This window comes from Eublepharis macularius, chromosome 11, assembly GCF_028583425.1.
Source record: "Eublepharis macularius isolate TG4126 chromosome 11, MPM_Emac_v1.0, whole genome shotgun sequence".
In the NCBI taxonomy this organism is placed as follows: domain Eukaryota; kingdom Metazoa; phylum Chordata; class Lepidosauria; order Squamata; family Eublepharidae; genus Eublepharis; species Eublepharis macularius.
In genome coordinates, this window is record NC_072800.1 from 27607390 (window position 1) to 27631379 (window position 23990).

Sequence of the window (23990 nt, forward strand, 5' to 3'; positions counted from 1 at the left end):
CTCGTTTCCCCTCCCCCCTCTGCTCAATTTTGCTGCCTTTTAAAGGCCTAAATAACTGCTATTAAGCTTTTTCACTCACACCACCTGATGGCATATTGTGTTATTGTATCTGCTTTAGCAAAAACTGGGTTTTGTGCAAAGAAAGAGAGAAACAGAAGGGAAGAGCAGAAGTAAGCCATTTGATTGGCAGTGTGCGGGATTTGATGAATAGCATTTAATTTACAATGAACAGAACAAATTATTAAAGGACAATCATCACAGTTACTAGGTGTCAGGCTTTGTGGGTTGCTGTAACAGCCTGGTGGAATGCCACCAAAGAAAGCCAGCGGAAAGCTATCCCAAAGAAAGGGGGGCATGTATGCGTCCCACAACCAGGAGATTCCTGAGGCAAATTTCCTTGTCTTCCAAGTATGGCACATCTAGATGCCTAGGAAAGGCCAGGGCCTAGAAGAAGAGTTTACATGGGGAATCTCATGGGGGGAGTGCAGAAACCTGCAAAGCTGTCAAGCAGGGCACAGAAATTTAAGATGTTATCTGACCTTTCTCATAGATTAGTGCAACTGACGGGCAGTAGCCAATCTGGGCTATTCCTGTTATGGTGGCAGTGGATCCGATTGACAAAGTTGGGTCCCATCTGGCCTGGGAAGATCATCCAATGCCCCCGGTGGCAATGAGTCTGGTGAATAACCTCCAGAGGGCGTGAGGGTGGAAACTGACATGGATATGGCTGAAAGAGACTGGTCACTGGAGCCTGAGCCAGTAGCAATGGTGGTGCAACCACCTGATAATGAGGTAATGAGAGCATCTGCCATGCTGGTGGCGAGGGAAGCGGATTTCAGATTATAGAGTGCACAGCTGTGAGACAAAAGTGGTGACAAAGTATCAGGTTTGGATGTTGAAGCCCTGGCCACTATCTGTGGCAGGTATATGGTGGTTAGCGATTGTAGGTTCATTTGGCTCCGGCTGGGGTAAGCTCGGCCATGGAGACCTTATAGGTCAGTCCACAGGGCTTATGATTAGGAGTCATGTATTGACAAAGACATTCTAAACAGACTTCTAAGTCTGTGCTGCACATTCTAATGAGGTCTACTCAGAATCCTACTCGGGACTATTCAACAGGGTTTACTCCCAGTAAAGCGTTCTTAGAATTGCACTGTTAGTCACTGAAGTTTGAAGTATATTAAGAGGCAACCTTTGTCAATAAATGTTTCTTATTCTAGTCTTGTCACTTCTGGTGACTAAAGTGCTCCTGAATGATAGTGCTAGAGAAAAGCTTAAAAGCCACCATTCTGACACTACTTTCTGCACTTATCTTTATCATTTGTAGAGCCAAATGATTATCCAAATCTTGTTCTCATTTTTTCAGGTACTTTGAAGGAGTGAGATTTTGCAATATTTATTGTCTTCTGCTGCACTCTGCTGGAAGTAGTTGTGTCACTTCTAACAACACAAAAATGGATACTTCAGAAACATTCTCATTTAGACACAAAGCATTGCACTCCTTCAGTAATAGAAACTGTACTATGTATGAAGTCTAAATTATCCCAAGTGGCTGTTTATTAAGTACTAAGGATCTGCTGTTATTAGTCTACAGTATGGTATTTGCCAGTCTCCCTGCTAATAAAGAAAAATGTTTCTAATTTTAGATGCCCAAGTTATTCATTATGAATAACCCATAACTGATAACACTATACAAACAAAACAACATTTAAAGGGTGACTACTGGGTCTTCCTACTCTATTGCAGTCAAAATAAATGTTCTAATGAAAAAATAGATCTATTTTGTATTAGCAAAAAAATTAAAAAATGTAGCAAAATTGATCTGGCAGTCTTCTAGGAACAACCAGTAAAAACTCCTCTTACCAAAATTCATATGCTGGCATTAGTTTGAGTAGACATAAATGATATACATGATAAAATAACGTTTTAGATCCATAATGTGCATAAAAAAGGAATGACCATTCTTTATGCTTGTTAATCTGCTTAAGCCACCTAAACCGTTTTTTGTATTTTACTGAATATTTCTTTTGCAAAGAATCATGAAGGTCACTCCAGCAGCTTTTGTTTGTTCACAGGTTATTCCTGGAAAGCAGAAATAAGCAAAGATTCACACACACACACACGTAGAACACATCAGTAGCCTCGGTAGCAGCAGCCATGTAATACAGAAAATAGTCCCACAACAAAGCCTAATACCAGATTATTATAGAAGTATTAAAGACTGAACCAATGACTTGAAATGGGGGAGGAAAATCAATGGGGTTTTTATACAAACAAATTAAGATTCTGTATTAGCATCACTTAAAAAGCAATCTACCAAGCTTCTTGTGAGAGGCTGTAGAGGAAGACTATTTGTTCTGAAAATAAAGGCTGGTATAAAACAAATTATTTCTCTCATTTTTTGAGTGAAAAGGGAAATATATATCCAATGCTACTGGAGTATACTGTAATGCCCTGGCATCGCTGAAAATAAAATGAGTAGTACTACATCATCAAAGAATGCCTGTTAGATGGTTGTTGTGGGTTTTCCAGGCTGTATTGCCGTGGTCTTGGCATTGTAGTTCCTGACGTTTCGCCAGCAGCTGTGGCTGGCATCTTCAGAGGTGTAGCACCAAAAGACAGAGAGACACTGAGAGATCTCTGTCTTTTGGTGCTACACCTCTGAAGATGCCAGCCACAGCTGCTGGCGAAACGTCAGGAACTACGATGCCAAGACCACGGCAATACAGCCCGGAAAACCCACAACAACCATCGTTCTCCGGCCGTGAAAGCCTTCGACAATACAATGCCTGTTAAGTCTTTTAAGCCTAACAGAAGTCTACTGACAGCTGGAAGAGATGTACCGGAACACCAATCAAAACTGTTTACCATTTTAGAGAAACTGAAGTATACAAATAACCCCCCTATGATTAAGTAAATTATAAAGCAATTCTGTGCAGGAAGAATAATTACTCAAATGCAATTAACATAATGTTATTCGGCAGAATTGTCCACTGATAACAAATGGTCTTGAGGCACCTTAAAGACCAACAAATTTATTGTAATATAACTATTAGACTAATGAATTCCAGCTCTCAAAACCTTATGCTACTATATATTCATTAGGCTTTATGGTGCCATCACACTCTTTGGTTATTGCTGCCTAACATGATTAATATAGCTATGCCTGTAGATTTGTCCAATAAAAAACTCTGTAATTCTGTGAATTTATGACATCATTGTTTATCATGACTCACTAGCATCTTCTATATACTACCACATACAACCACTTCTCTCTTCTGGGTTAAATTACCATGTTAGGGTAAGATTATATTTACTCCAAAATCATGAAAAAGTATAATCAGACTACAATCTAGTTTAAAACGTACAGAAGCAATCTTCTGCATATAGATTCCCTGATGGATCAGGAACTGTGCATACACTACTGGACAAACAGGCATCCTACTACTCCACTTGGCAAAGTCTGAAGTCTTCCTCCAGCCTAAGAAGACTTTTTCCAGTTGGCTCTACAACCACTTCTATCAAAGGAAGTCTTCTTAGGCTGGAGGAAGACTTCAGACTTTGCCAAGCAGAGTGACAGGATACAAGCCAGTATGTGTGCAAGCAGCTTGATCACTCCAAATATCTGACCAGCATGGCCAAAGTTAATACTGAATACCAGATGAAAATTTTACAGATATACAATATGGGCAACATATAGCCAAGGTCGAGAGCCGGGAGGTCTGACTACCAAAGGACCGAACGAGAAAGAAAGAGTCCAGAGGCCAAGCCAGAGTCAGAAGCTGAGAAGTCAATCAAACAGGGGACAGGCGAGCAGGAATCCAAGATGAAGTCGAGGTCAGGAATCAGGAGTTCAAGCCAAGGGAGGACGGGGTACAAGGCAGGATCAGAGCTTCCAGTCGCAGAGCTACTGGTCGCAGGAAGTGGTCTTCCTTTTATGCTCAGGTCAGTGTCCGAGAGTGAGGAGCAGGTGTTTCTTCTTCACCTGATTGTGGTGCCTCGCTCTCGGAGAGCAGCCCCGTCCAACGCTAAGCCTGTAGGCGGGCACTCTTGCACCTTTCCACGCAGCCTCCCCCACCTGGATCCTCTGCCTTGTGGCTGGCTCAGGAGGCTCAGGTCTCTGGGGTGCCAGTTCTTCCTCCTCTCTGCACGATCCTATGCCCCCGACAGCTTCCCCAGAGGGCCCAGGCTGCTGCTCCGTTAATGGCTCCTTTGGTGCTGCGGGCGCCACCACAGCTGGTTCTGCTGGCTCCTCCGGCCCCTCATCCTCTGAAGAGGACTCAATGGCGGGCAGGGAGCCCTGCTGAGGTTGGCCCACTACAATAACTATACAGCTACAATTATGACCAGATTGCCCAGTCATACACACTGCAATTCTGATTTGGTAGCAAGGCCACTGAGTTAGTGCCATACAAAACCACCAACAATGTCTAAAGATACTGTGTTGTCTAAAATTATAGTGCTGCATATTTATATTTAAAAGTTAAGTTGTTCTAATGTACCTGCAATCCTAGACTCATCACCATTTACTATATTGCTGATTACAAACAAAAGCTATGCTGTTTACTACAACAGGGAAATTAAATGCTTCCTAAAATGTAAGCTGCTATTTATGTAAGTTGATATGTGGTAAGGCTTAAGATATGAAAGATCCTCACCTCAAATGAGCAAATTCTTTTTTCAGTTCTCCCTAGGGTTGCCAGGTACCCCTCATCTCCCATTGGGAAGGTGGAGTCCCTGGCACTTACCTTGTGCCAGGCACGAGGTCTTCTTTCGCGCACACGTGTGCCCCGGAGCTGGCGTGATGAAGTCACTTCTAGAAGTGATGTCATCATGCTGGGTGCGCGAGCACTCCCACGCACCACACAGGGCCCAAACTGGCCCCAAACGAAGCATGGGAATGCTCCCACGGGTGGCACAATGGCATCACTTCCAGACATAACATTGCCATGCTGGTTGGGAGTGCACACACAGCACACACTCTTGAGGTACCTGCCAGTGGCAGGCAAGTTCCAGGAGCTTGCCCCCTCCCACCAATTGCTGGGCAATTGGCGGATGAAAGGGCAAATTTCCAGGAGTTTGCCCTCCACTGGCAGGCACCTGGGAACCCTAGTTCTCCCTTCCCCCATCCTCCCCACAGAAAAAGACAGACACACAGGGAAAGAAACAGACAGACAGACACACAGGGATAATACTGACCTTTTTAATAGGGTTGTTACAAGCTTTGGCAGGGTTTTCAACTACAACTATTCTTAAAGCAGCATGATTAGGCCAACATGATCCATACTCTTGTCACCTCAAAGTTGGATTACTGACATCCTTCCTGCATAAAATAGTATGAAAACTAGAGCATGCAAGCATGCTAGTTGGCAACATATAATATTAGTGCTTAGGATATCTTCATTGGCTGCCTGTTGATTTCGATCCCAGCTCAAACTATACAGCCTGTGAATGATCATTTGCTCCCATACAGTCCTGCCCAGGCAGTGCTGTGTAATCACGCTCCCCAACTCCAGCGGGCAAGCAGGTAGTCATAAAATGATACAGCTTTTTCAGCAGCTGCCCTCCAGCTTTGGAATGCTCTGCCCCTCTCATTGCACCTGGCATAGTCATTTAAGTGGCAGGCCGAGGTTCATTTCAGCTGGCTTTTATTTAGTTTGATTGCTGATTGTTTTGCTGTTGGTTATTGATATTTTTATCTCATCTTGTTTTTAAATTGGTGATTAATGCAGTTCATTTTTAGTGTTTTTTCATGTTTTAGAGAAGTCTGAAAGGGCTGTGTACACACACATTTGCAGAACTGTTAAGAGTTAACCCGTCTTGGAATCAGAGGGCTTTGGGTGGCAGGTTACTCCCAAGCCATCTGACTGGGTAGCCTGAGCTGAGAGAGGAGGGTTTTTTCCAGTCCTGGAAGAAAGAGTGATTCTATTTAGAGCTGAGAGACAGGGTCTTCAGGGAAAGCAGTTTTCAGCACTGGCAGGTGAACTGGGAAAGTTGGCAGGAGGCTTGGGTAGTAAGTGCACACTCCCAAACTGGCCAAAACGAAAGGGGTAGATCTTCTAAAGGAGAGAAGATTGTTCCCTCCCAGTTGAAACAGGGAGACAGCTCTAGAGAAAGAAGAAATTCCTGGTCAGGTATGGTGGATTACTGCCTGAGAAGACTTCCAGAGACAGTTGAGGACTGAAGGAATGTACTGGTGTGTGCAGAGAGGAAGCCTGGGGTACTAAAGCCTTCCTAAACCCAGAAATGAAGGAGAATACTAAAAAGAAAGTATACTCGAGTGCTTGGGGGAATAAAGCCTACTGTTACTTAAAGAAGCTTTAAGTAACAGTAAAGAGCCTAAAAATTGAAGTTTATGCATGTTCTGAATGTTACCTCAGTGACCAAGGTGTATATATATTGAATTTTACCTCAAAAAGTTTCAGCTGCTGACTTCACCTAAGCTTTCCCCATTAATGTAAATAAACTCCTAATTTATTTTTTAGTTTTAAAAAGGTCTCTGGAGCCATTTCTGTGGTTTAAGGACAAGGGAATATCATAGTTGGCTTTAGTAGTTTTTATGTGGAGCTGATAATGAGATTTTTTGTTTTCTTTTTTACTACCACATAAAACACCTTGACACATTACTGTGAGGAGGTGGTATAAAAAAGTTTGAAATAAATGTTTTGAGGACTGAAAGCATTGTTATGTACAATTATATATGCACATATATACTTATACAACCCAATGATCCCAACTGAGCAATGGTGTGGGCTAAAAAAAACACTGGAGAATAAGCATCATATCAGTTTTTCAAATTTATGTATTTCAACCACATCTGAGCTTCCACATAAACTTTTATTTTTGTTTAAAAGTTTTAAATTGGGGAAATAACTCTTCCAAGAGACAACAACTAGATGAGAAGCCAGGAATGTAAGACCAGAGGAACAAGAAACACTTATAAAGCAATAGCTTTATAATTATATACTTGCAATATATGGGGAAGTACTGGAAATGTGGGAGGGAACAATAATTTGGAAATCTCTACCCCTTTCAAATTTCTCCTGCTGCAAGATTTTATGAACTTTCAGGGGCCTGAGCAGGTTAATTTCACCTCTCTTCCTTTTTTTTCTTTTACTCAGTTGTATCATTGTTCCTTGGAATTAATGTAGGCTATAACTTCTTGGGTCTAGACACTCTGGATTTTGTGTGTGTAGACTATTCAAATGTGACTCCCAGCCATGGACATCCAATATGTCCAAATGTAGAACTCAAGCTGTTGGATCCCCTGGTGGACTGGGAAATCCTTTGCTCCTACCCTCTTCCCCCCACCGCTACTCACCTGGCCGATGGGGGGGGGGGAAGCCTAGGGAATGGACCTGGGAGGCAAAAAACCTCCCGGGCCAGTGTACAGTGAGTGCGCTCCTATCAGGCACAATGAGGTCACTTCCAGAAGTGACGTCATCGTGCCTGGTGGCGGGCATGCTGTCATGGTTCAGAGGCACCCAAACTGGCCCCTGATGTCACTTCCAGAAGTGATATCATTGTGCCTGCCAGGAGCATGCACACACATGGGTCAGCCTCACCCTGTCGGGAGGGTTTGAGGACCTGACAACCCTATGTAGAACAGCCATTCCACTGAGAGTTTGTGTTTCCACGAGAAGTCCATTTCTGAGAGGGAGACTAAGAATCTGACAACTACTGATTTATTTTTAAAGTTGTTCAAAATACTTAGAAATTTAATTTTCAATATAGCATTATCTGACTACTGTAAGGCAGGCTTGTCATGCAATTTTAAATGTGGTGGTAAAGTACTGCTCAGTGAGACATGTTCTTAGAAAGTTTTCTTATTCCTTTGAAGCAAGAGAAAAATCTCTATTAGAGAGAACCTTATTATTCCATGAACCTTATTATTATAAAATTAAGGTTTACTTTTCACACATGCTTTTCCCATAAGAATTTCACTTGTGTTCTACACTACAGAACTTGGTCCTTATGCAGCAACATTTTCTCTATCCAAAAACAGATACACTTTAGCTATAAGGTTTGTGCAATAAACCAACGCCGGAGTGGTATCAGTTTTGAAAAGTAAATATAGCATGTCTTGTATACAGGAAAAAATTACGCAAAGGAAATAATGTTTTAAGAAGTTCTCTCATTTTACCAGGAAAGGATTGCATTGCAGGTCCTAGCATTTTTTGTGTAAAAGAACACCGGCAACATTGTGCATAAAAACGACAAAGATCGCTTTCTTTGAAGAGAGCTACTTTGCCAATACAAAGCCCATTTGTTAAATTAAACCAATCAAGTTGGCACACTGTTCCAATTTCCTTTCTAAGACAAGTTTCTAAAACTGATGAATAGGATAAAGCTCAACTCCATCTCTTGGCTTCCTATAAAAGGAAGCAGGATGACCTATCCCTACTTATTAATGCAAAAAGCTATGGCTTGAACATCTTTCTGAAATAAAACCAAGTGAATTACTATCTGCTGGAACCTCCAGATAAATTATTTTTGCAAAAAGCAACCATCCCAGTCATTAAGTATGCCAGGGAACTAAAGATATATTGATTCCTAAACAATTCATGCATTTTTGACTTGGAGGAAGAACTTAGCATTTGTTTATGACTCCTTATGGTGGACAAAAAATGGGAGGGGATGAAGGGTGGGAATAAGGACATTAAAAACCAAAGTAGCATGAAATTTAATAAATTTAATTAATAGAAACATATTGGGTACACTTCCAACTTTATCATTCAGAGCTTTCTTAATGTAAAAACTATTCATACTGCCTCATAAAATTTACCACCCAACATCTCTACAGAACTTTTCCTCTAGGAGCCCTACCCTGTCACCTGAACTTTTTCATTTTCCATTTCACACACACAAAAAATCCTGACACACATTCAAATAAATCTCAGACATATACAATCTTTGTAATATACATATAGTTTAAATTCTATTAGTTATCTTACACAAAAAAAGCACAACTAACTAATGGAGTCCTACTGCTTTCATATACTATGAACACTGTACATGTACCTTGCACAAAATAAAAAGCTTTGGCCTACCAAGAAAACACTTTGACAAATGACCTTTTGTAGCTGAACTCAGAGATATCCATAGAGATATTAGTGGAAAGTATATAACACCTTGATCAATGTAAATTCCACTAATACTACTCACGTATTATAATATCACCACAGTTAATTGGTGACAAAATTCCAGTGGTACATAATCCATTTTGTATAAACTATGCTTCTCAGCCTTTTGACTTGGATGTATACACATTTTCTGTTATGATCTATGAATTACCGCTATGATTTTAAAAAACCTGATGCAACAACTTTGGTCAATACCTTTTGTGTTTCAAAAGGCTTTTTTTTCAAACACAGCAATATAATCACTTTCTCAATGAGTTCAATAACAGGATTTTTGATGTTAAAAGTGTAGAAAGAACCTTAATTTTAATGTACTGAACTTCTAAAACCTTTTTTTAATATGCAGTTTCCTAAATTCAAAATGTTGAAGGCTTCAAGATTTCACTATGAATTTTCTGTTCATCATACAATGTATGCAATGTGAGACTTTTGGACAGAATGTTCAAACCTGTCTGAAATTATTTAGCTTCAATAAATTAAGTTTTCACACAGGTCTTTCACATCATGCAGATTAGAGCTCTTTCATGGGCACAATGACAAAAATGGTTTGTAAATAGGCAGGGAGTTCTGAAGTTTCAATTAAGTTTTTAAATATCAAAATACATGTGCCATGTCTTGTTTTTGTTACAAGTAAACTTGGTACAAATCAGCCATAATTAATATCGGACGGAAAGCCACTATCAGGTTGTCATTAAGCATGAAGCTGAAACAGACTATTTCCTCTGTGAACATTTGGCATCTTGATTTGAAAACATATTCCAATTAACTGTTGAAAAGTATCCAATTTTATTCACATTTTCCAGACATACTTTTTGGCAAAACCCTTTGCCAACATTACAGTCAAAACAGTAAAGTCATGCACCCAGTCGGTGCCTCAGAGACACTAAGGCTGCCAGATGACACATAGATTATTTCGACAAGACAATAGTTTGTGTGGGTATGTTAATTATCTTTACATTTCCACCTTCCTCAGCAGCAAAGGTGAATGACTTGATAGATGGAACACACTGCTCAATGTTTCTCCATCTAGGGGTACTTACATACAGAACACTGTGTGATGTTTCTTCCAGCTCAAATAGCCCTGTTTCAGACCCATAACAATGGTAAGGGATTACAGTGACTCCGCTTAGTGGGCCCCATTGCCATCTTATGTGTCACTGAAGTATTCTTAATGTACACATGATTGGCAGAGAATATATAACAAAAATAATACAAAATAATACAACTAGTATAGAAATACTCAGTTAAGAGTTTACAGTATGTAGAGTGGAAACAAATCAAGACATATCTTATATACCTCCAGGCAGCTAAAACTTAACTGGGCAACAACCAATATAAGAGACCAAGAGACCATTTTTTGACCAGATCACATTTCCCTACAAGTTATCCAACAGAAGATGCCATAATAATTTTTGAGGGGTACTAAGGAGTGAGCAAGCAGGTATACATGCACTCAAGAAACATAGATGCACGTACATACACAGAGATACATTCTACCTGTTCAGTACCCTAAGCATATATATAGCTCAGAGCAGACTAAAATCCTAAAATATAAAAGAACTGTAAAGCTCAAAAGACATCCTTTCAACATCCAAGAACCGTTATCTGCAGCAAGGGAGCTTGAGCTTCTCCACAGGTTCCACTGACTCTAGTCAGGGGCAACCCGCCAACTAGACAGCCGTAGGGTTTCAGAGGTGCCCCAGCCTGTGTTGATGTCCAAACTTGCTGACTGAGGGCTCACATGCCTGCCAATGCCATGAGTTAAAGTGTGGGGTAGGGGCTGTTTGCATCAGAATGTGAAAGTCTTTACCATAGAGATTTGGGGGGATTCTGAGAGCATCACCCAGAAGAGGTGATACTACCAGATTTGGACACAATTCCCACATAGACACATTTTCTCCCACCACATTGCAAAGCAAATGAACCCTGAGTTGCTCAGTAAATGGCATGAAGCATACCTGGGCCAGTCACAGGGTTGGGGGAGAGGTGAATGTTAGGGCTGGCCTGCCTAGGGCATAAATACCCTTGGTTCAGGCCTGACTATTATATTTATTCTGGCATGTAAAAAAAATGACTATGGCAAAGAAGGACTGTCTAAATTTTAAGAAAAAAATCATTACAACGATTCTGTGGGAGACAGAAAGGAAGCTAAATTAGAACAATGATTTGAAGCAATAAAGGTAAAAGCTCAAAACATACATTTTCTGGCAACAGAAGACCAGTTGGTTTGCTTTCAATTCCTTCAGCTATTGCCTTTTAAACACCCAGGATGTAAATATGCTAGCAAACGGAGACGCTTAGTCTCAGATTATTGTGTTGTGGATGTTACATCAGTTAAACCATTCCATCAGTTTACAGTATACCATAAATATTTACATGAGCTCTGAACTATAAAATATTTTCACATAACTATTTCAACTTGGAAAGAATGATGCACTGTCAAAGTTTGCGAGACCTCTGAGTAGTAATTGTGTATCTGAAGATCAAATAAAAAAGTACTGCAGATCATCTGGAAAGTTGCAAGGAATATTAGATTAAACAAATTACTATTCCATGGTCTCTCGGCTAGTAAATGTAACCAGGAAGGTACAGCTTATGTATTTTAAAACTATGTGTTTAAAATGGGAGAAGGACATTAAAGGGACAGGCTCATAACCCAACTATACTGACCTGCCTGTAAGTTCCTTCTAGCAAGGTGTCCAGATGTTGAAGAGGAGCTGGGGTTTTATCTTTAAACCGTGCAAGCAGACGCCTTTCAATAGCTCTAAACTGTATGGCTCTTTCAGATAATAGCTGCTCATATTTTGCAGCATTCAAGCGCAGCTGCAATTGAGAAAGATTTAAGAAAAAGGGTAAGACTATTGCAGAATGCAGAACATATTTTCCATCATATATTTATAACAAACAGGTGGAGGACAACCACATTTTGGAATTTTTACTGAATTAAAGCACAGTGCTTTCCTACAGCCATGTTGTCCATATGAAGAGTAGTAATTTCACACTCATCACGAGATCTACTAACAGGCTAGAATAATGCCAGCTATTATAGAAATTGAAAATAATTGTTGACAGCCAAGGTAATCTACTGTAATGCATGATAATCTTACCATGGAGTTTCATGACAGCAGTGAAATTAACTCGTCATCACTAGGTTATGAAGTATTTCAGTATGCTGGATCTGTAGCACACATGCTCAATGTATTGTATTATACTTGTTGTAGCAGGAAATGGGGTATTTTGGAATGTTTAAAGCATTGTGTCGTGCCTCCAAGAATAGCTTTTTGTCTTTTGAGAGTATCAAAGAACTGTAGCCAATACAACCTCTAAAAACACTCTAAACTTAATTATATCAGATGTCAGTCCAAATACCAAAACAACAACATACTTCTATCCATAATTATCTTGCCATTTGGCAATCCAAAACCACTTTCTGAAAAAGCATTTTGAAGAGCAGCTTAATAGATCCCTGGTTTGCCAAAAAATATTAGAACTGAAACAACAAATCAAGCAGCAAACCCTGGAAAACTTCCAGTCTTCCCTACGTTAAGTCTGAAGTGGATTTAAAGGTGCGGGTCACCATCAACATTCTTCCATGGCACTGATAGAGACACCCCTTTAAAAAAAGGCTTGAAGAGGACTACAGTAACTGAGCATACAAAAGCCATACCGATGTGCCTCCAGGCACCAGATCTAGAAACTGAGCCTGTGAAACAAGTACTATTTCTAACATAAGCCATTGTAACAATAACTCGAAATAATAATAGCAAAAGTCATTAGCACTGAACAAACATTATGACAAAATGAAAAGCATACCTCAAAATGATGATCAATTATCTCAAAATATTCTTGTAAGGGGATTGGACCTGAAAAATTACATGCAAAATCTTTGCAGTTTTGTTTCCTGAAATGTTCCTCAAGACGAAGAGCAAGTTCTTTTGCGATCAGCCAGATGTCTTCTAATTGTTCACTCTGAATTCTGTAACGCTCTTCAAAAAACAAATTCAATAAAAAATAAGTAGGAAACAATGATAGTTTCTTGAAAGGGATTTATGAAAATACTATATATTCATTCATTCAATCAATACATTTTAAATCAAAGCGGTGAGAAAAAGTAAGAAGGAAGGTGGGAATATTAAAAAAAACCCCAAAGATTTCTTTTTTAAAGCGTAATGTTCTACATTTTAGAAGTTTGGCCAAGGGTTTTTTTTTTAAGCACTGAGGTTTAGATCATTACATATTAAACAATTTCATAAGATTAGTAATTCAAGATTGTATAACATTTCTATTGGCAGAATTCCCAGAAAATGCATTTCATTGATGGGACAATGACAAATTCTATTTACAATATACAAGGAAAATAGGCAGGTTTTATTTTAAAATATGACCATTTAAAAATCAGAAAACCTTTTGTTAATGATAACATTCAAAAACTAACCCTCTTAGTTCCAGTACTAACCTGATCTTAATACCTAAGTTAGTACTTAGTTTCAGTATTAAGCTGGTTTCAAATTCTTTCTAAAGTAGCGCTGACCAGTAAGAAATCATTATAGGTTTTACAGGCTTAGTATTAAGTTAACAAAGAACTAAATGATTTATTGATAATAGTTTACAATGATAATAAAAACAGAAGGAAAATGGATTGCTGGAAAAAAATCTATAGTTTACAAGTGTATACTGTATAAAATACGGATTTATTAGTTATACAATTCTGCTGAAAAACAGATATTAAACCAGTGGGGACCCACAAGGACTTGTGGGGAGCATCTCATTTCCCCCTACCCCATCTCCTCTTTCCCTTCCTTGCCCCCCACAAACTCTCTCCTTTTAATGTTTCCTTCTCTCCTTCCTGCCCACCTTTGTCTACCCCACCTCCATCTTCACCTTTCCCCCTTCTCTCCTATGGCTCAGTTGCATGGTGCCAGCTGAGCTGGGCCTAGTTGCATGGTGGGGAACCCGCAAGGAATTGCAGAGAGAATTGCACTTTCCCTTGTATTCCCTTCCCCATGTTATTTCCTCTTCCCCTCCTCCTAGCAGCCTCCATATGCTCACCTTTCCCTATGTCCTTCTCTTGTTCGACCCTACTAAATAAATATACCGCCTTTCTTCACAATGTGGACCCAAAGCAGTTACATCATTCTCTTTGACTCTACAGTTTCCTCACAACAAGCCTGAGAGGTAGGTTAGGCTGAGTGTATGTGACTGTATCAGTCACCAAGTGAGCTTCTGCAGCAGAGTGGTGATTTGAACCTGGGTTTCCCAGATCCTACTGTGAAACTCTAACCACTACACTATGCTGTTTTTTTCGGGGAAGGACTGCAGTTGAACAGTAGCAAGTGGCCATGCCTCGATGAATCATGCAAGTCATATGGTATCAAGTTGTCCACTGGTTGCTTCTGGGCCTGGCCCCAATGAGTCCTCCCTCAAAGGACCAAACACCCCTGGAAAGGACCCAGCCCCCTCCTCTCTGCCTTTTACTGACAAACCAAGCCTGGAATACTGGCTAAACTGTTGCAGTTACCTAGCAACAGCCACTGAGGGTATCTAGTTAAAGCTACTGATGCTTGTTTTATCATTTTGGTTTTTTTAACCTGCATTATTTGGGGGGGGGGGGTGTTGTTTCAGATTTTTCTGCAAACCAGGGGCAGTTTTCAGGTGTGTGGGAAACTGTCTGCCCATTCATGGCTCCAATCTCCAGATTTAAGTTTCCTCAGATCAGGGCCTCTTAGCTATTAGTATATAAGTAAAATGCCGTCAAGGCACAATTGACTTATGGCGACCCCAGCAAGGGCCTGTCAAGCCAAGTGAGAAGCAGAGGTGATTTGCCATTGCTTTCCTCTGCAGAGTTATCCTTGGTAGTCTTCTTGCCAAGTACTGACCCTGCTTAGCTTCCAAGATCAGATCAGATCGGGCTATACCACGATGCCTTCTCTCCAATTATTACTTACATCCTCACATTTTAAAACAATGATTCTAAGGGCTAAAATTTTTTAAAAACTATTTAAAGTTTTTTTAAAGAAACCTCTACATAAGTGGAGGTAACATAATACTATTTTTCAATATAAACTGTCTAAACTATGCTAAATTTGAGGATCACCTAAAGCTGTAAATGATAACTATATGAGAAGAAACCAGAAGCATACTCATAACAAGCATCCACACCTCTTCTCCTTCAGTAATTAGGACTAAAGGAGAAGGTCATTTATTTTTCTACTTGGTCAACAAACCATGGTTCTAGTATCGCTTGGTGTCAGACTCTAGTATATGTTTCAAAAATGGACCAAACACACCCTCACCATTTATAGAAGTGTTTTGGAATTGTCATGTGCCCTGTCATTAAGCTGTTACTGTTTAAATGCCACACTTGATAGCGCTGATGTATAGAACTTGAATTTATAACAAAGGGAAATTTTGGTATACATAGTTATTTTAAAATTGACATTGCATCTAGTCATATACAAGTGAGAATCTGCAAGGATTTGTGGGAGGGGCATCCCATTTCCTGTTTCCCCACTATTTCTTTTTTCCCTTCCCTGAAGGCCCCCATAGCCTTTTCTCTTTTCCTGTCTCCTCCTCACCTACCAGCCAACCTACCTCTATCTACCCACTCCCTGTTTCCAGTTTTCCCTCCTTCTCTACCCATGGCAGCCTCTATTTGGGAAAATGATGGCTCAGTTGTATGGTGCCTGTTGCTGGGCTGGGTCCAGTTGCACACTGAGGGATCTGTAAGAATTGCGAGGGCCACCTCATTTCCCCCTTTATCACCTTTCCCACAGTATTTCTTTCTCCCCTTCTCCTGGCAAACCTGCATATCCTCACATTTCTCTGCTTCCTTCTCTCCCCCCCCACCCACCAACCAACCTGACTTTTACCTGCCCTTCCATCTTCAGCCATATTTATTATACTTCATTTTACCCCACCTTTTCCCACACTGGGGACTAAAAGCAGTTTACAACATTGTCCTCCATTTTATCCTAAAAACAACCCTGTGAGCTGGAGTGAGAAACTGTGGGAAATGCCCCCTCCCACCTCCTACACCGGCACTGCCCCCCAAAAGAAAGAGGAAAAGGTAGCCTACCTAACCAATTGACCAGGCACTACTTTCCTCACCTTGCATGGGGCTTGGGTGGGCTGGGCACCATATCCTGCACTTCACATGGGGTTCAGACACAGCCTCTCCATGCTCATGTGGGGATCACGTGGGCTGGGCTCAGCCATTCTGTCAAAGGCCTAGCCTAGGCCAGGGAGAGAGAGGCTATTTAACGATTGGGAGGTATCCCAGTGCTCGTAATGACCAGTTCACCCCTGCCTGTGTGGTAAATTACACTGAGAATGTATAGCTGGCCTAAAGTTACCCTGTGAGTTTCTACAGAAGAATGAGGATTCAAGATCCTAGTCTGAAACTCTTAAGAATTCTGGCTTTTGCCGGGTGGCTACAGTTGAACAGGAGCAAGCACCCAGGCCTGGATAAATCATTCAAGTTGGGTGGTAGTACTAGTAAGTCACCTGATGGCTGCTGCTGGGTCTGGCCTCAATGAGATCTCCCTCAAAGGCCAAAACAGGCCTGGAAAGGGCCTTGCCTCTCTCCCTACATTTTACTAACAGACACTAAGCCTGGGAGGCTGGCAAAACTGTCGTGGCTGCGAGCAACAGCCACTGAGGGCATCCATTTCTTAAAGCTTTTATTATTATTTTTAAAAAGAAAACCATACCCAATGTTTTTTTTTTTTAAAGATACCAGATTTTTCTGCTAACTCTGGGCATTTTTCAGGATTGAAGAAAGATCTGTCTTGTCCATTCATGGCCCCAGAGTTAAGTATCCTCAGATTTCATCAGGTTAGATATATTACATATTTTCATACATGGGGCTTTCCCAATTTTTTCATTCTAGTCAGCTGCTCTGTGATTTTATTTTGTCTTAATGAAGAAATGCTATAGTCGATTCAGTTTTTTTCTAATCCACCAATAAGGCTGCCTGCATGTTTTGTATATTTCTATTTGTTATGTTTGTAGTGTCAATAGCTGCATAAGCTGTGGAAGACAGTAAGAACCGACTCACACATGATTTGTTTCCAGGAGGAAGGTATTCAAGAAGTAAAAGGGAAAATAGCAGAAAAAAGTATACATTATTTACCCAGTATCGATATTTATTGTATAATCCTTAGTGATTCATAGCTAGCAAAACAGCAAATTAGGATGAACAGGTAGCTAAATAATTTAGGAATTTTATGAAATATTAGCATCTAAGCCATACTGCACCAAACACTAGAGTAAGTTTCAAGCAGTAGCGTGGGAAAGCTTATACCGAGACTACAAGCATCATACCAGATTTTTGAATAAACAAAACCAAGAAGAAAATGATTGGTTGGAGGGAAGCTCACAGTGGCATGGGAGATTAAACAGCTAAAAGGTTATTATACACACCAGCTAGTCAAAGCCTCTGCTAGTATAATTTAAAGCTTCTTGTCCTTCAGTGAATGAGTGGACACTGATTTCCTCCAGCTGAGATCTTGTTCACACATGTGAATCATTAGCAATCTGGTAAAATAACAGTACAGTCCTAAGCAGAGTTACATCCTTCTGAGCCCATTAGCTTCAGGGGACTTTGAAAAGTGTAATCGTGTTTAGGATTGCATTGTAAGAATCCAAATAATCAGTTCTAATTTTAGCTCAGATGTAAAACTGTGTATAAAAATTTTAAGACTTCTCAGATGTTTGTTACAGAATGTTCCACTTCAACTGTTTAATCTTTTTTGACTGTCAACTTAAATATTAAAATCATACAACACTCGAAAAAATGCTCATACAACCAAACACAAACAGAAATGTAGCTTGTAAAAGTAAATTAACTGATACCATGAGAGTCCCTAAATAACTACTTGTCCAGATGATTCCCATCAGAGGATTTACGTTGAAAGATATTAAGACCTCTTACAGATTAAAGACTCATGACATCAGTCCTAACAGAGGCGAGTTCACATACTATTGAATCTAGATGATTTTACATGATATCACTACAAGCTAGATCACTGTCCCCAATCTTTCTGAACCTGTGCATATTTTTGGAATTCTGACACAGGGCGTTGGGAACAACCACAACACAGCTGCCGTGGGAGGTGGAGACACAGAAAGAGAAGCCCAAGTGCTGAGGGCAAGAGGAGTAATTTTTTTAAATACACTGGGAAAGAGCAGTGAGAGAGAATAAAGCCAACACTTAGTGGCAACTGCCACTGAAACAATGTTATTTTAAAACCCCCAACAACCAATGTTATTTTAATTTGCACAGCCAATCAGCTCCCTAGAGGCCATTCAGAAGCCCTGCTGGGTAGGAACCCCACCTTGCCCCACCCACTTTTCAAAAACACTTGGGGTGTACCAGGGAAGGTGACAGCAAGCACCATGGCCCCCATGGACACCAAACTGGGGACCCCTGATTTAGCACCTATTCCTTTGCCATTCAGAACCTCGTCATTTATTGGTGATTTATAATGAACACTGGTAAAAATTTTACAAATGTTACATTAAATATTAATTAAAAAGTCAGCCATTACATTAAAGAGAGCTAGTATGCCTACTGGTTAGAGTCCAACACTTGAGACCAGGTTTAAATTCCTACTCAGCCATGGAAGCTCACTGGTTCTCTCTCTCAGCCTGATCTACCCCACAGAGCTGCTATGGAGATAAAACAGAGAATAGAAAAACAGTGTATGCCATCCTGCATTCCTTGGGGTAAGACTGAAACCAACAGACAAAACAAACATGTAACCCAAGTCTTAAAGGCCAGGATTGAGAGAACCCAAGCAATGTCTTCATGCCTGCCAGGAGCGTTTCCGCTGTGCGCTTGCCCAAGAGGTTCCTTGCCACCCGGGCACATTCTTTGTGCCTCCCCACCTCTGGCCAGGAAAGCAATGGTGGGGGGGCAGAGGCTGAGAGTGAGGCATCCCTCACCAGGAGACTGGCAACCTGAACCCCAAGTACTGAAAGAACTATTTCTATCTAAGCAACCTGGGGACCGAGAATGATAACATTTGGGTCTTGCAGACAGAAGAGGGATGATCTACCCACTTTCAATTAAGCTTGAGGGGGATGCAAAGCCATCTAAATTTTATTATTGTTGTTGCAATAAGTGGGGGTGCAGTAAAAGAGTGATCCACTGCTGAATTAGGACACAGTAATTTAACATCAGTAAATCTTTCTATTAATTGAATAGTACACATTTTAGGAAAAGGTCCTGAAAAATTTAGTACAAGTCCCAATTGCTACATTACTGATAACAGTGTCACAGTAAAGGCCACCATGTGAAAACTTCATCTATACCTTGTACTCACGTGATGTTTTTGAAGCTAGTAAAGTAATTTTGGAGCCAGCCAATAATTGAAATCCTAAAGCATTCAGGTGATCTTCATCAGTCTGATCAGCAAAATCTTAAAGAAAATAAATAAAACACACAATTATCTATCCTGTTTCATAAATGTTATGTTTATCTAGTATTTATTTAACAATAGACTTCACATTCTATTACAAAAAATTAAGATGGTATAGAACATAAGCAGTGATTCTTTGAAGACTATTTAATTTTTTTCAGATGGTTTTTGTACCATTAATTATCCATGAATATACACAAATCACTTACTTTATCTTTACATCTAATTCTGAGCATGACCCCAGAGTATAGATTTTTTTAAAAACCTGTATAATAAGGCTATGTACAGATATGGTTGAAGGCTTGTTTTGCTTGTTTTACACAAATTTGGTGGAAAACCCAAATGAGCAGAAAAATCTAAAGTAAAATGGTGGTAGTGGGGGGTTTAGAAAAAAAGAGATCATCATTTGAGGTTGCCTAGCATCCTCATAAACATTGGTTGAATGGAAGATTTGTATCCACTTACCGTGAATCTTCCTTTCTCGGTGGTCCAGGAGTGGGGCAGTCAGCACTAGTGGGTAGCTCCTCCTCCGTCTCTTGCGCAGGGCCGGACAAACTTGCGATCCTCGGGGGAGGGGCTCCCAGGATGACTCAGTTCCTTTCCAAGCCCGTATCAACCCCTTCAAAGTCTCTGTCCAGCTCATTCCTGTTCTGGATTACAACTAACGACAACAGTCAATCAAAACAATCAATCCAACTGGCAAATTACAAGTGAACTCCGGGGACTCTCCACGGCCCATGGACCTTACTGGTTACTTGTTCCCCAACTGAAACCCTTCAGCACTACGTATATATTTCCAGTTTACCTTTTCTTCCTATCATGTGTGTGTCCCCTTATGTCTTTCTTTCTTTCTTTCTTTCTTTCTGTAAGGGTGGGGTCTGACTGCCCCACTCCTGGACCACCGAGAAAGGAAGATTCACGGTAAGTGGATACAAATCTTCCATTCTCCTGTGGTCCGGAGTGGGGCAGTCAGCACTAGTGGGATATACTCCTAGCAGTGTACCCTTGGGCGGGTATTCTAGGAATCCAGGACGTGCTGTAGCACCCTCCTGCCAAAGGCCGCCTCGGAGGAGGCCATCCTGTCTATCCTATAGTGTTTCGTGAACGTGTGAACTGACCTCCATGTAGCTGCCTTGCATATCCTTTCCAGGGACGGGAAGGATCTATACGCCACTGAAGTGGCCGCCCCTCTCAGAGAATGAGCCGTGATCCCAGCCGGGGGAGGAACATTCCTAGATTTGTATGCTAGTACAATGCACTCCCTGATCCATCTACTTAGTGTGGGCAGAGAGACTTTCATCCCCAGGGAACTATTCCTGAATGACACGAACATGCTCTCCACCTTCCGTACCTGACTAGTCCTGTCTATGTAGAAGCTTAATGCCCTACGAACGTCTAGCTTGTGCCATTCCCTTTCCTTCTCGTGTTTGGGGTTAGCACAGAAGGAGGGCAGAATGATGTCTTCCCCTCTGTGAAAGGACGTGTTGACCTTAGGGATAAAGGTGGGGTCTGTTCGTAGTACTACTTTATCCTGGTGGAAAATGCACAGCTCCTTACTTATGGACAGTGCCCCTAATTCTGAAACCCTCCTAGCCGAGGTCAGTCCCACTAGGAAGATTGTCTTAAGGGTCAAATTTTTGAGGGAACAGGTCGCCATCGGTTCAAACGGCTCTCCAGTAAGGGCCTTCAAGACTAGGTTCAGGTTCCATGTGGGAAAACGGTGCACTTGAGGTGGGTTCAGCAGCGTCGTTCCCCTCAAGAACCTCTTAATATGTGGATGCGAGGTAAGCGACGCTCCCGATTGAGATCCCCTGATAGCAGAGATCGCGGCCACCTGCCGCTTAAGCGTACTAGTACTGAGCCCTTTGTCTAGCCCATCTTGGAGGAATACAAGGATCTGCTTCACCGAGGCCGACATGGGATCCCACCCTTTCTCTGCACACCATTGTGAAAATCGCTGCCATGTCCTGTTATAGCTCTTGTTGGTCGAGCCTTTCCGCGAGGCAAGCATTGTCTCGACCACCTTCTCGGGATATCCTAGTCCCTTGAGCTGTTCACGCTCAACCGCCAGGCCGTCAGATGCAGGGAGTCCGGGTTCGGATGTCGAATTCCCCCTTGAGTCAATAGGTCCTCCCTGCACGGGAGGGTCCATGGAGTCGAGAGAGACAGTCTCTTGAGGTCTTGGAACCACGGCCTCCTGGGCCAAAATGGTGCAACTAGGACCACGTCCGCTTCCTGATCTATGATCCTCTGTATGACTCTGTGTATGATTTTTGTTGGGGGAAACGCGTACAGTAGGCTGCGCGGCCACGCCTGGCTCAACGCATCCACCCCCATCGCCTCTGGTTCCCTGTATCTTGAAAAGAACTTGGGTACCTGCCTGTTCTTCAGAGATGCGAAAAGATCCACCTCTGGAATGCCAAACCTCATGCACAACTCCCGAAAGGTTTGTCTGTCCAGTGTCCATTCCGAGTGGTCCACTTTGTTCCGGCTCAGCCAATCCGCCAGGGCGTTTTGCTGTCCTGCTATATGGCTGGCCCTTATTGATTTCAAGTTCCTTTCCGCCCAGAGAAAGAGCTCCTCTGCTTCCTTGCTCAGTCGCCTGGATCTTGTGCCTCCTTGTTTGTTTACGTAGGCCTTGGCCGTCATGTTGTCTGTGTGTACCATGACGTGTTTTCCTTGAAGTGCGTCCTTGAACTCCAAGAGCCCATTCCGGATGGCCTTGAGCTCTAGCAGGTTTATGCTGGCCTCCCGCTCTTCCGGGAGCCATTCCCCTTGTGTTATCCTGTCCTTCATGTGGGCTCCCCATCCGGACAGGCTGGCGTCCGTCGTCACCGCTAGTCGGGTTGGTTCCCTGAGGGGAGACCCTTCCACGAATCTGTTCGGTGTCATCCACCAGCTCAGTTCCTTGTGCAGCGCCTCGGGAATCTCCACCAGTTTGTGCCACCTGTGTGTTATGACCCGCTGATATGGCCGCAGGAATCTCAGTAGGGGTCGGGTATGGAACCTGGCCCATTGAAGGGTATCCTGACAGGATACCAGCATGCCTTGCAATTTGGCCAGCTGCATGACCTCCACCAACCTTCTCAATTGAATGTTCTGAATGAGTGACCTGATTTTCTGCTGTCTCTCCAGTGACACAAAGATCCTGTCTAGTGCTGTGTCCACAATTACGCCCAGGTGCACGATCCTCTGCGCTGGTGCCAACAAGCTCTTCCGCCTGTTGACGATGAAACCGTGGCTCTCCAGGCATTGTATTGTCAGAGACACTGCTGTTTGTGCAGCCAGCAGGGAGGGAGCCTTTATGAGAATGTCGTCCAGATAGGGCGACAGCGCCACCCCCTGGATCCTGAGGAAAGCCACCAGCGTGACCAGGACTTTGGTGAAGACCCTCGGGGCGGACTTCAGGCCGAAGGGGAGGGCTCTGTATTGATAATGGCGTCCGTTGTAAGCGAAACGCAGGTATTTCCTGTGCGCTGGTCGGATAGGGATATGTAAGTAGGCCTCCGATAGATCGATGGAGGCCAGGAAGTCCCCGTGTTGAATGGCTTCCGTGGTCGATTTCATCGTCTCCATCTTGAATTTCCTGGACCTGATGTGGAGATTTAACCATTTGAGGTCCAGAATGGCCCTGATCTCTCCGTTCTTCTTCGGTACAGTGAAGAAGATCGAGTACACTCCCCGTTTGCTGGGGTGTTTGGGCACTGGCTCTATAGCCCTGATTAGTAACAGGTGCTTGATTGCCTTCATGAGTTGAAGATGTTTCAGCCGGGAGCAGTTCCGGGCCATCGGAATAAAACGTGTCTTTGGGATTCTGTCGAACTCCAAAGAGTAGCCCCTGGATACTGTCTCCAGCACCCATTCGTCCGAAACTGTCTTCGTCCATTGGGGCGCAAATTCCTGCAGGCGCCCCCCTATATGACGAGGTGCGTTGCAATAGTCATGCTTGGTTGGTCTTCTTCTGAGCCTTGGACTGGGAGGCTGGCTTTCTGTAGGCGAAGGGTCTACTGTCGGATCTGGTCTTAGATTGCCACCTACCCCTAAATGGCCTGTCTGAATTCTGTCTAGCTGATCTCTTGAAGTCACGAAAGGAGTGCCTTCCTTTGTACTTCATCTCCTTTTTCTTTGATGGCAGCACCCTCTTCTTGTCTGAGTTTTCTACAAGATACTTATCCAGTGCTTCTCCAAAGAGTTTGCCTCCTGAGTAGGGGATTGCCGCCACCTTACTGCGGGCTGGTGGGTCTACATCCCAGTTCCGTAGCCAGGTGTTCCTTCTTGCAGCAACGTTGAAGCCCATGGCTCTGGAAGACATCTGAAAGGAGTCCAGGGTGGCGTCCGCTGCAAAGGCTGCCGCAAGGGCAATCTTTTTGACTTCATTCTTGACCTCTTTGGGCACCTCTCTGCCTGCGGCAGCCAGGTCTGAGGCCCA

General features: G+C 42.3%; 1 protein-coding gene across 1 annotated transcript in view; it reads right to left on the minus strand.

Annotated features, from left to right (window-relative positions):
* The window catches only part of BBS9 (Bardet-Biedl syndrome 9), a 309282-nt gene that overhangs the window by 199138 nt on the left and 86154 nt on the right, over positions 1-23990 (minus strand). The window contains exons 17-19 of the mRNA XM_054991070.1: positions 19466-19561; positions 12954-13126; positions 11811-11963 (exon numbers count right to left, since the gene is read on the minus strand). Of these exons, the coding sequence (XP_054847045.1) occupies positions 11811-11963; positions 12954-13126; positions 19466-19561 (422 nt within the window). The remainder of the gene's footprint in view (positions 1-11810; positions 11964-12953; positions 13127-19465; positions 19562-23990) is intronic.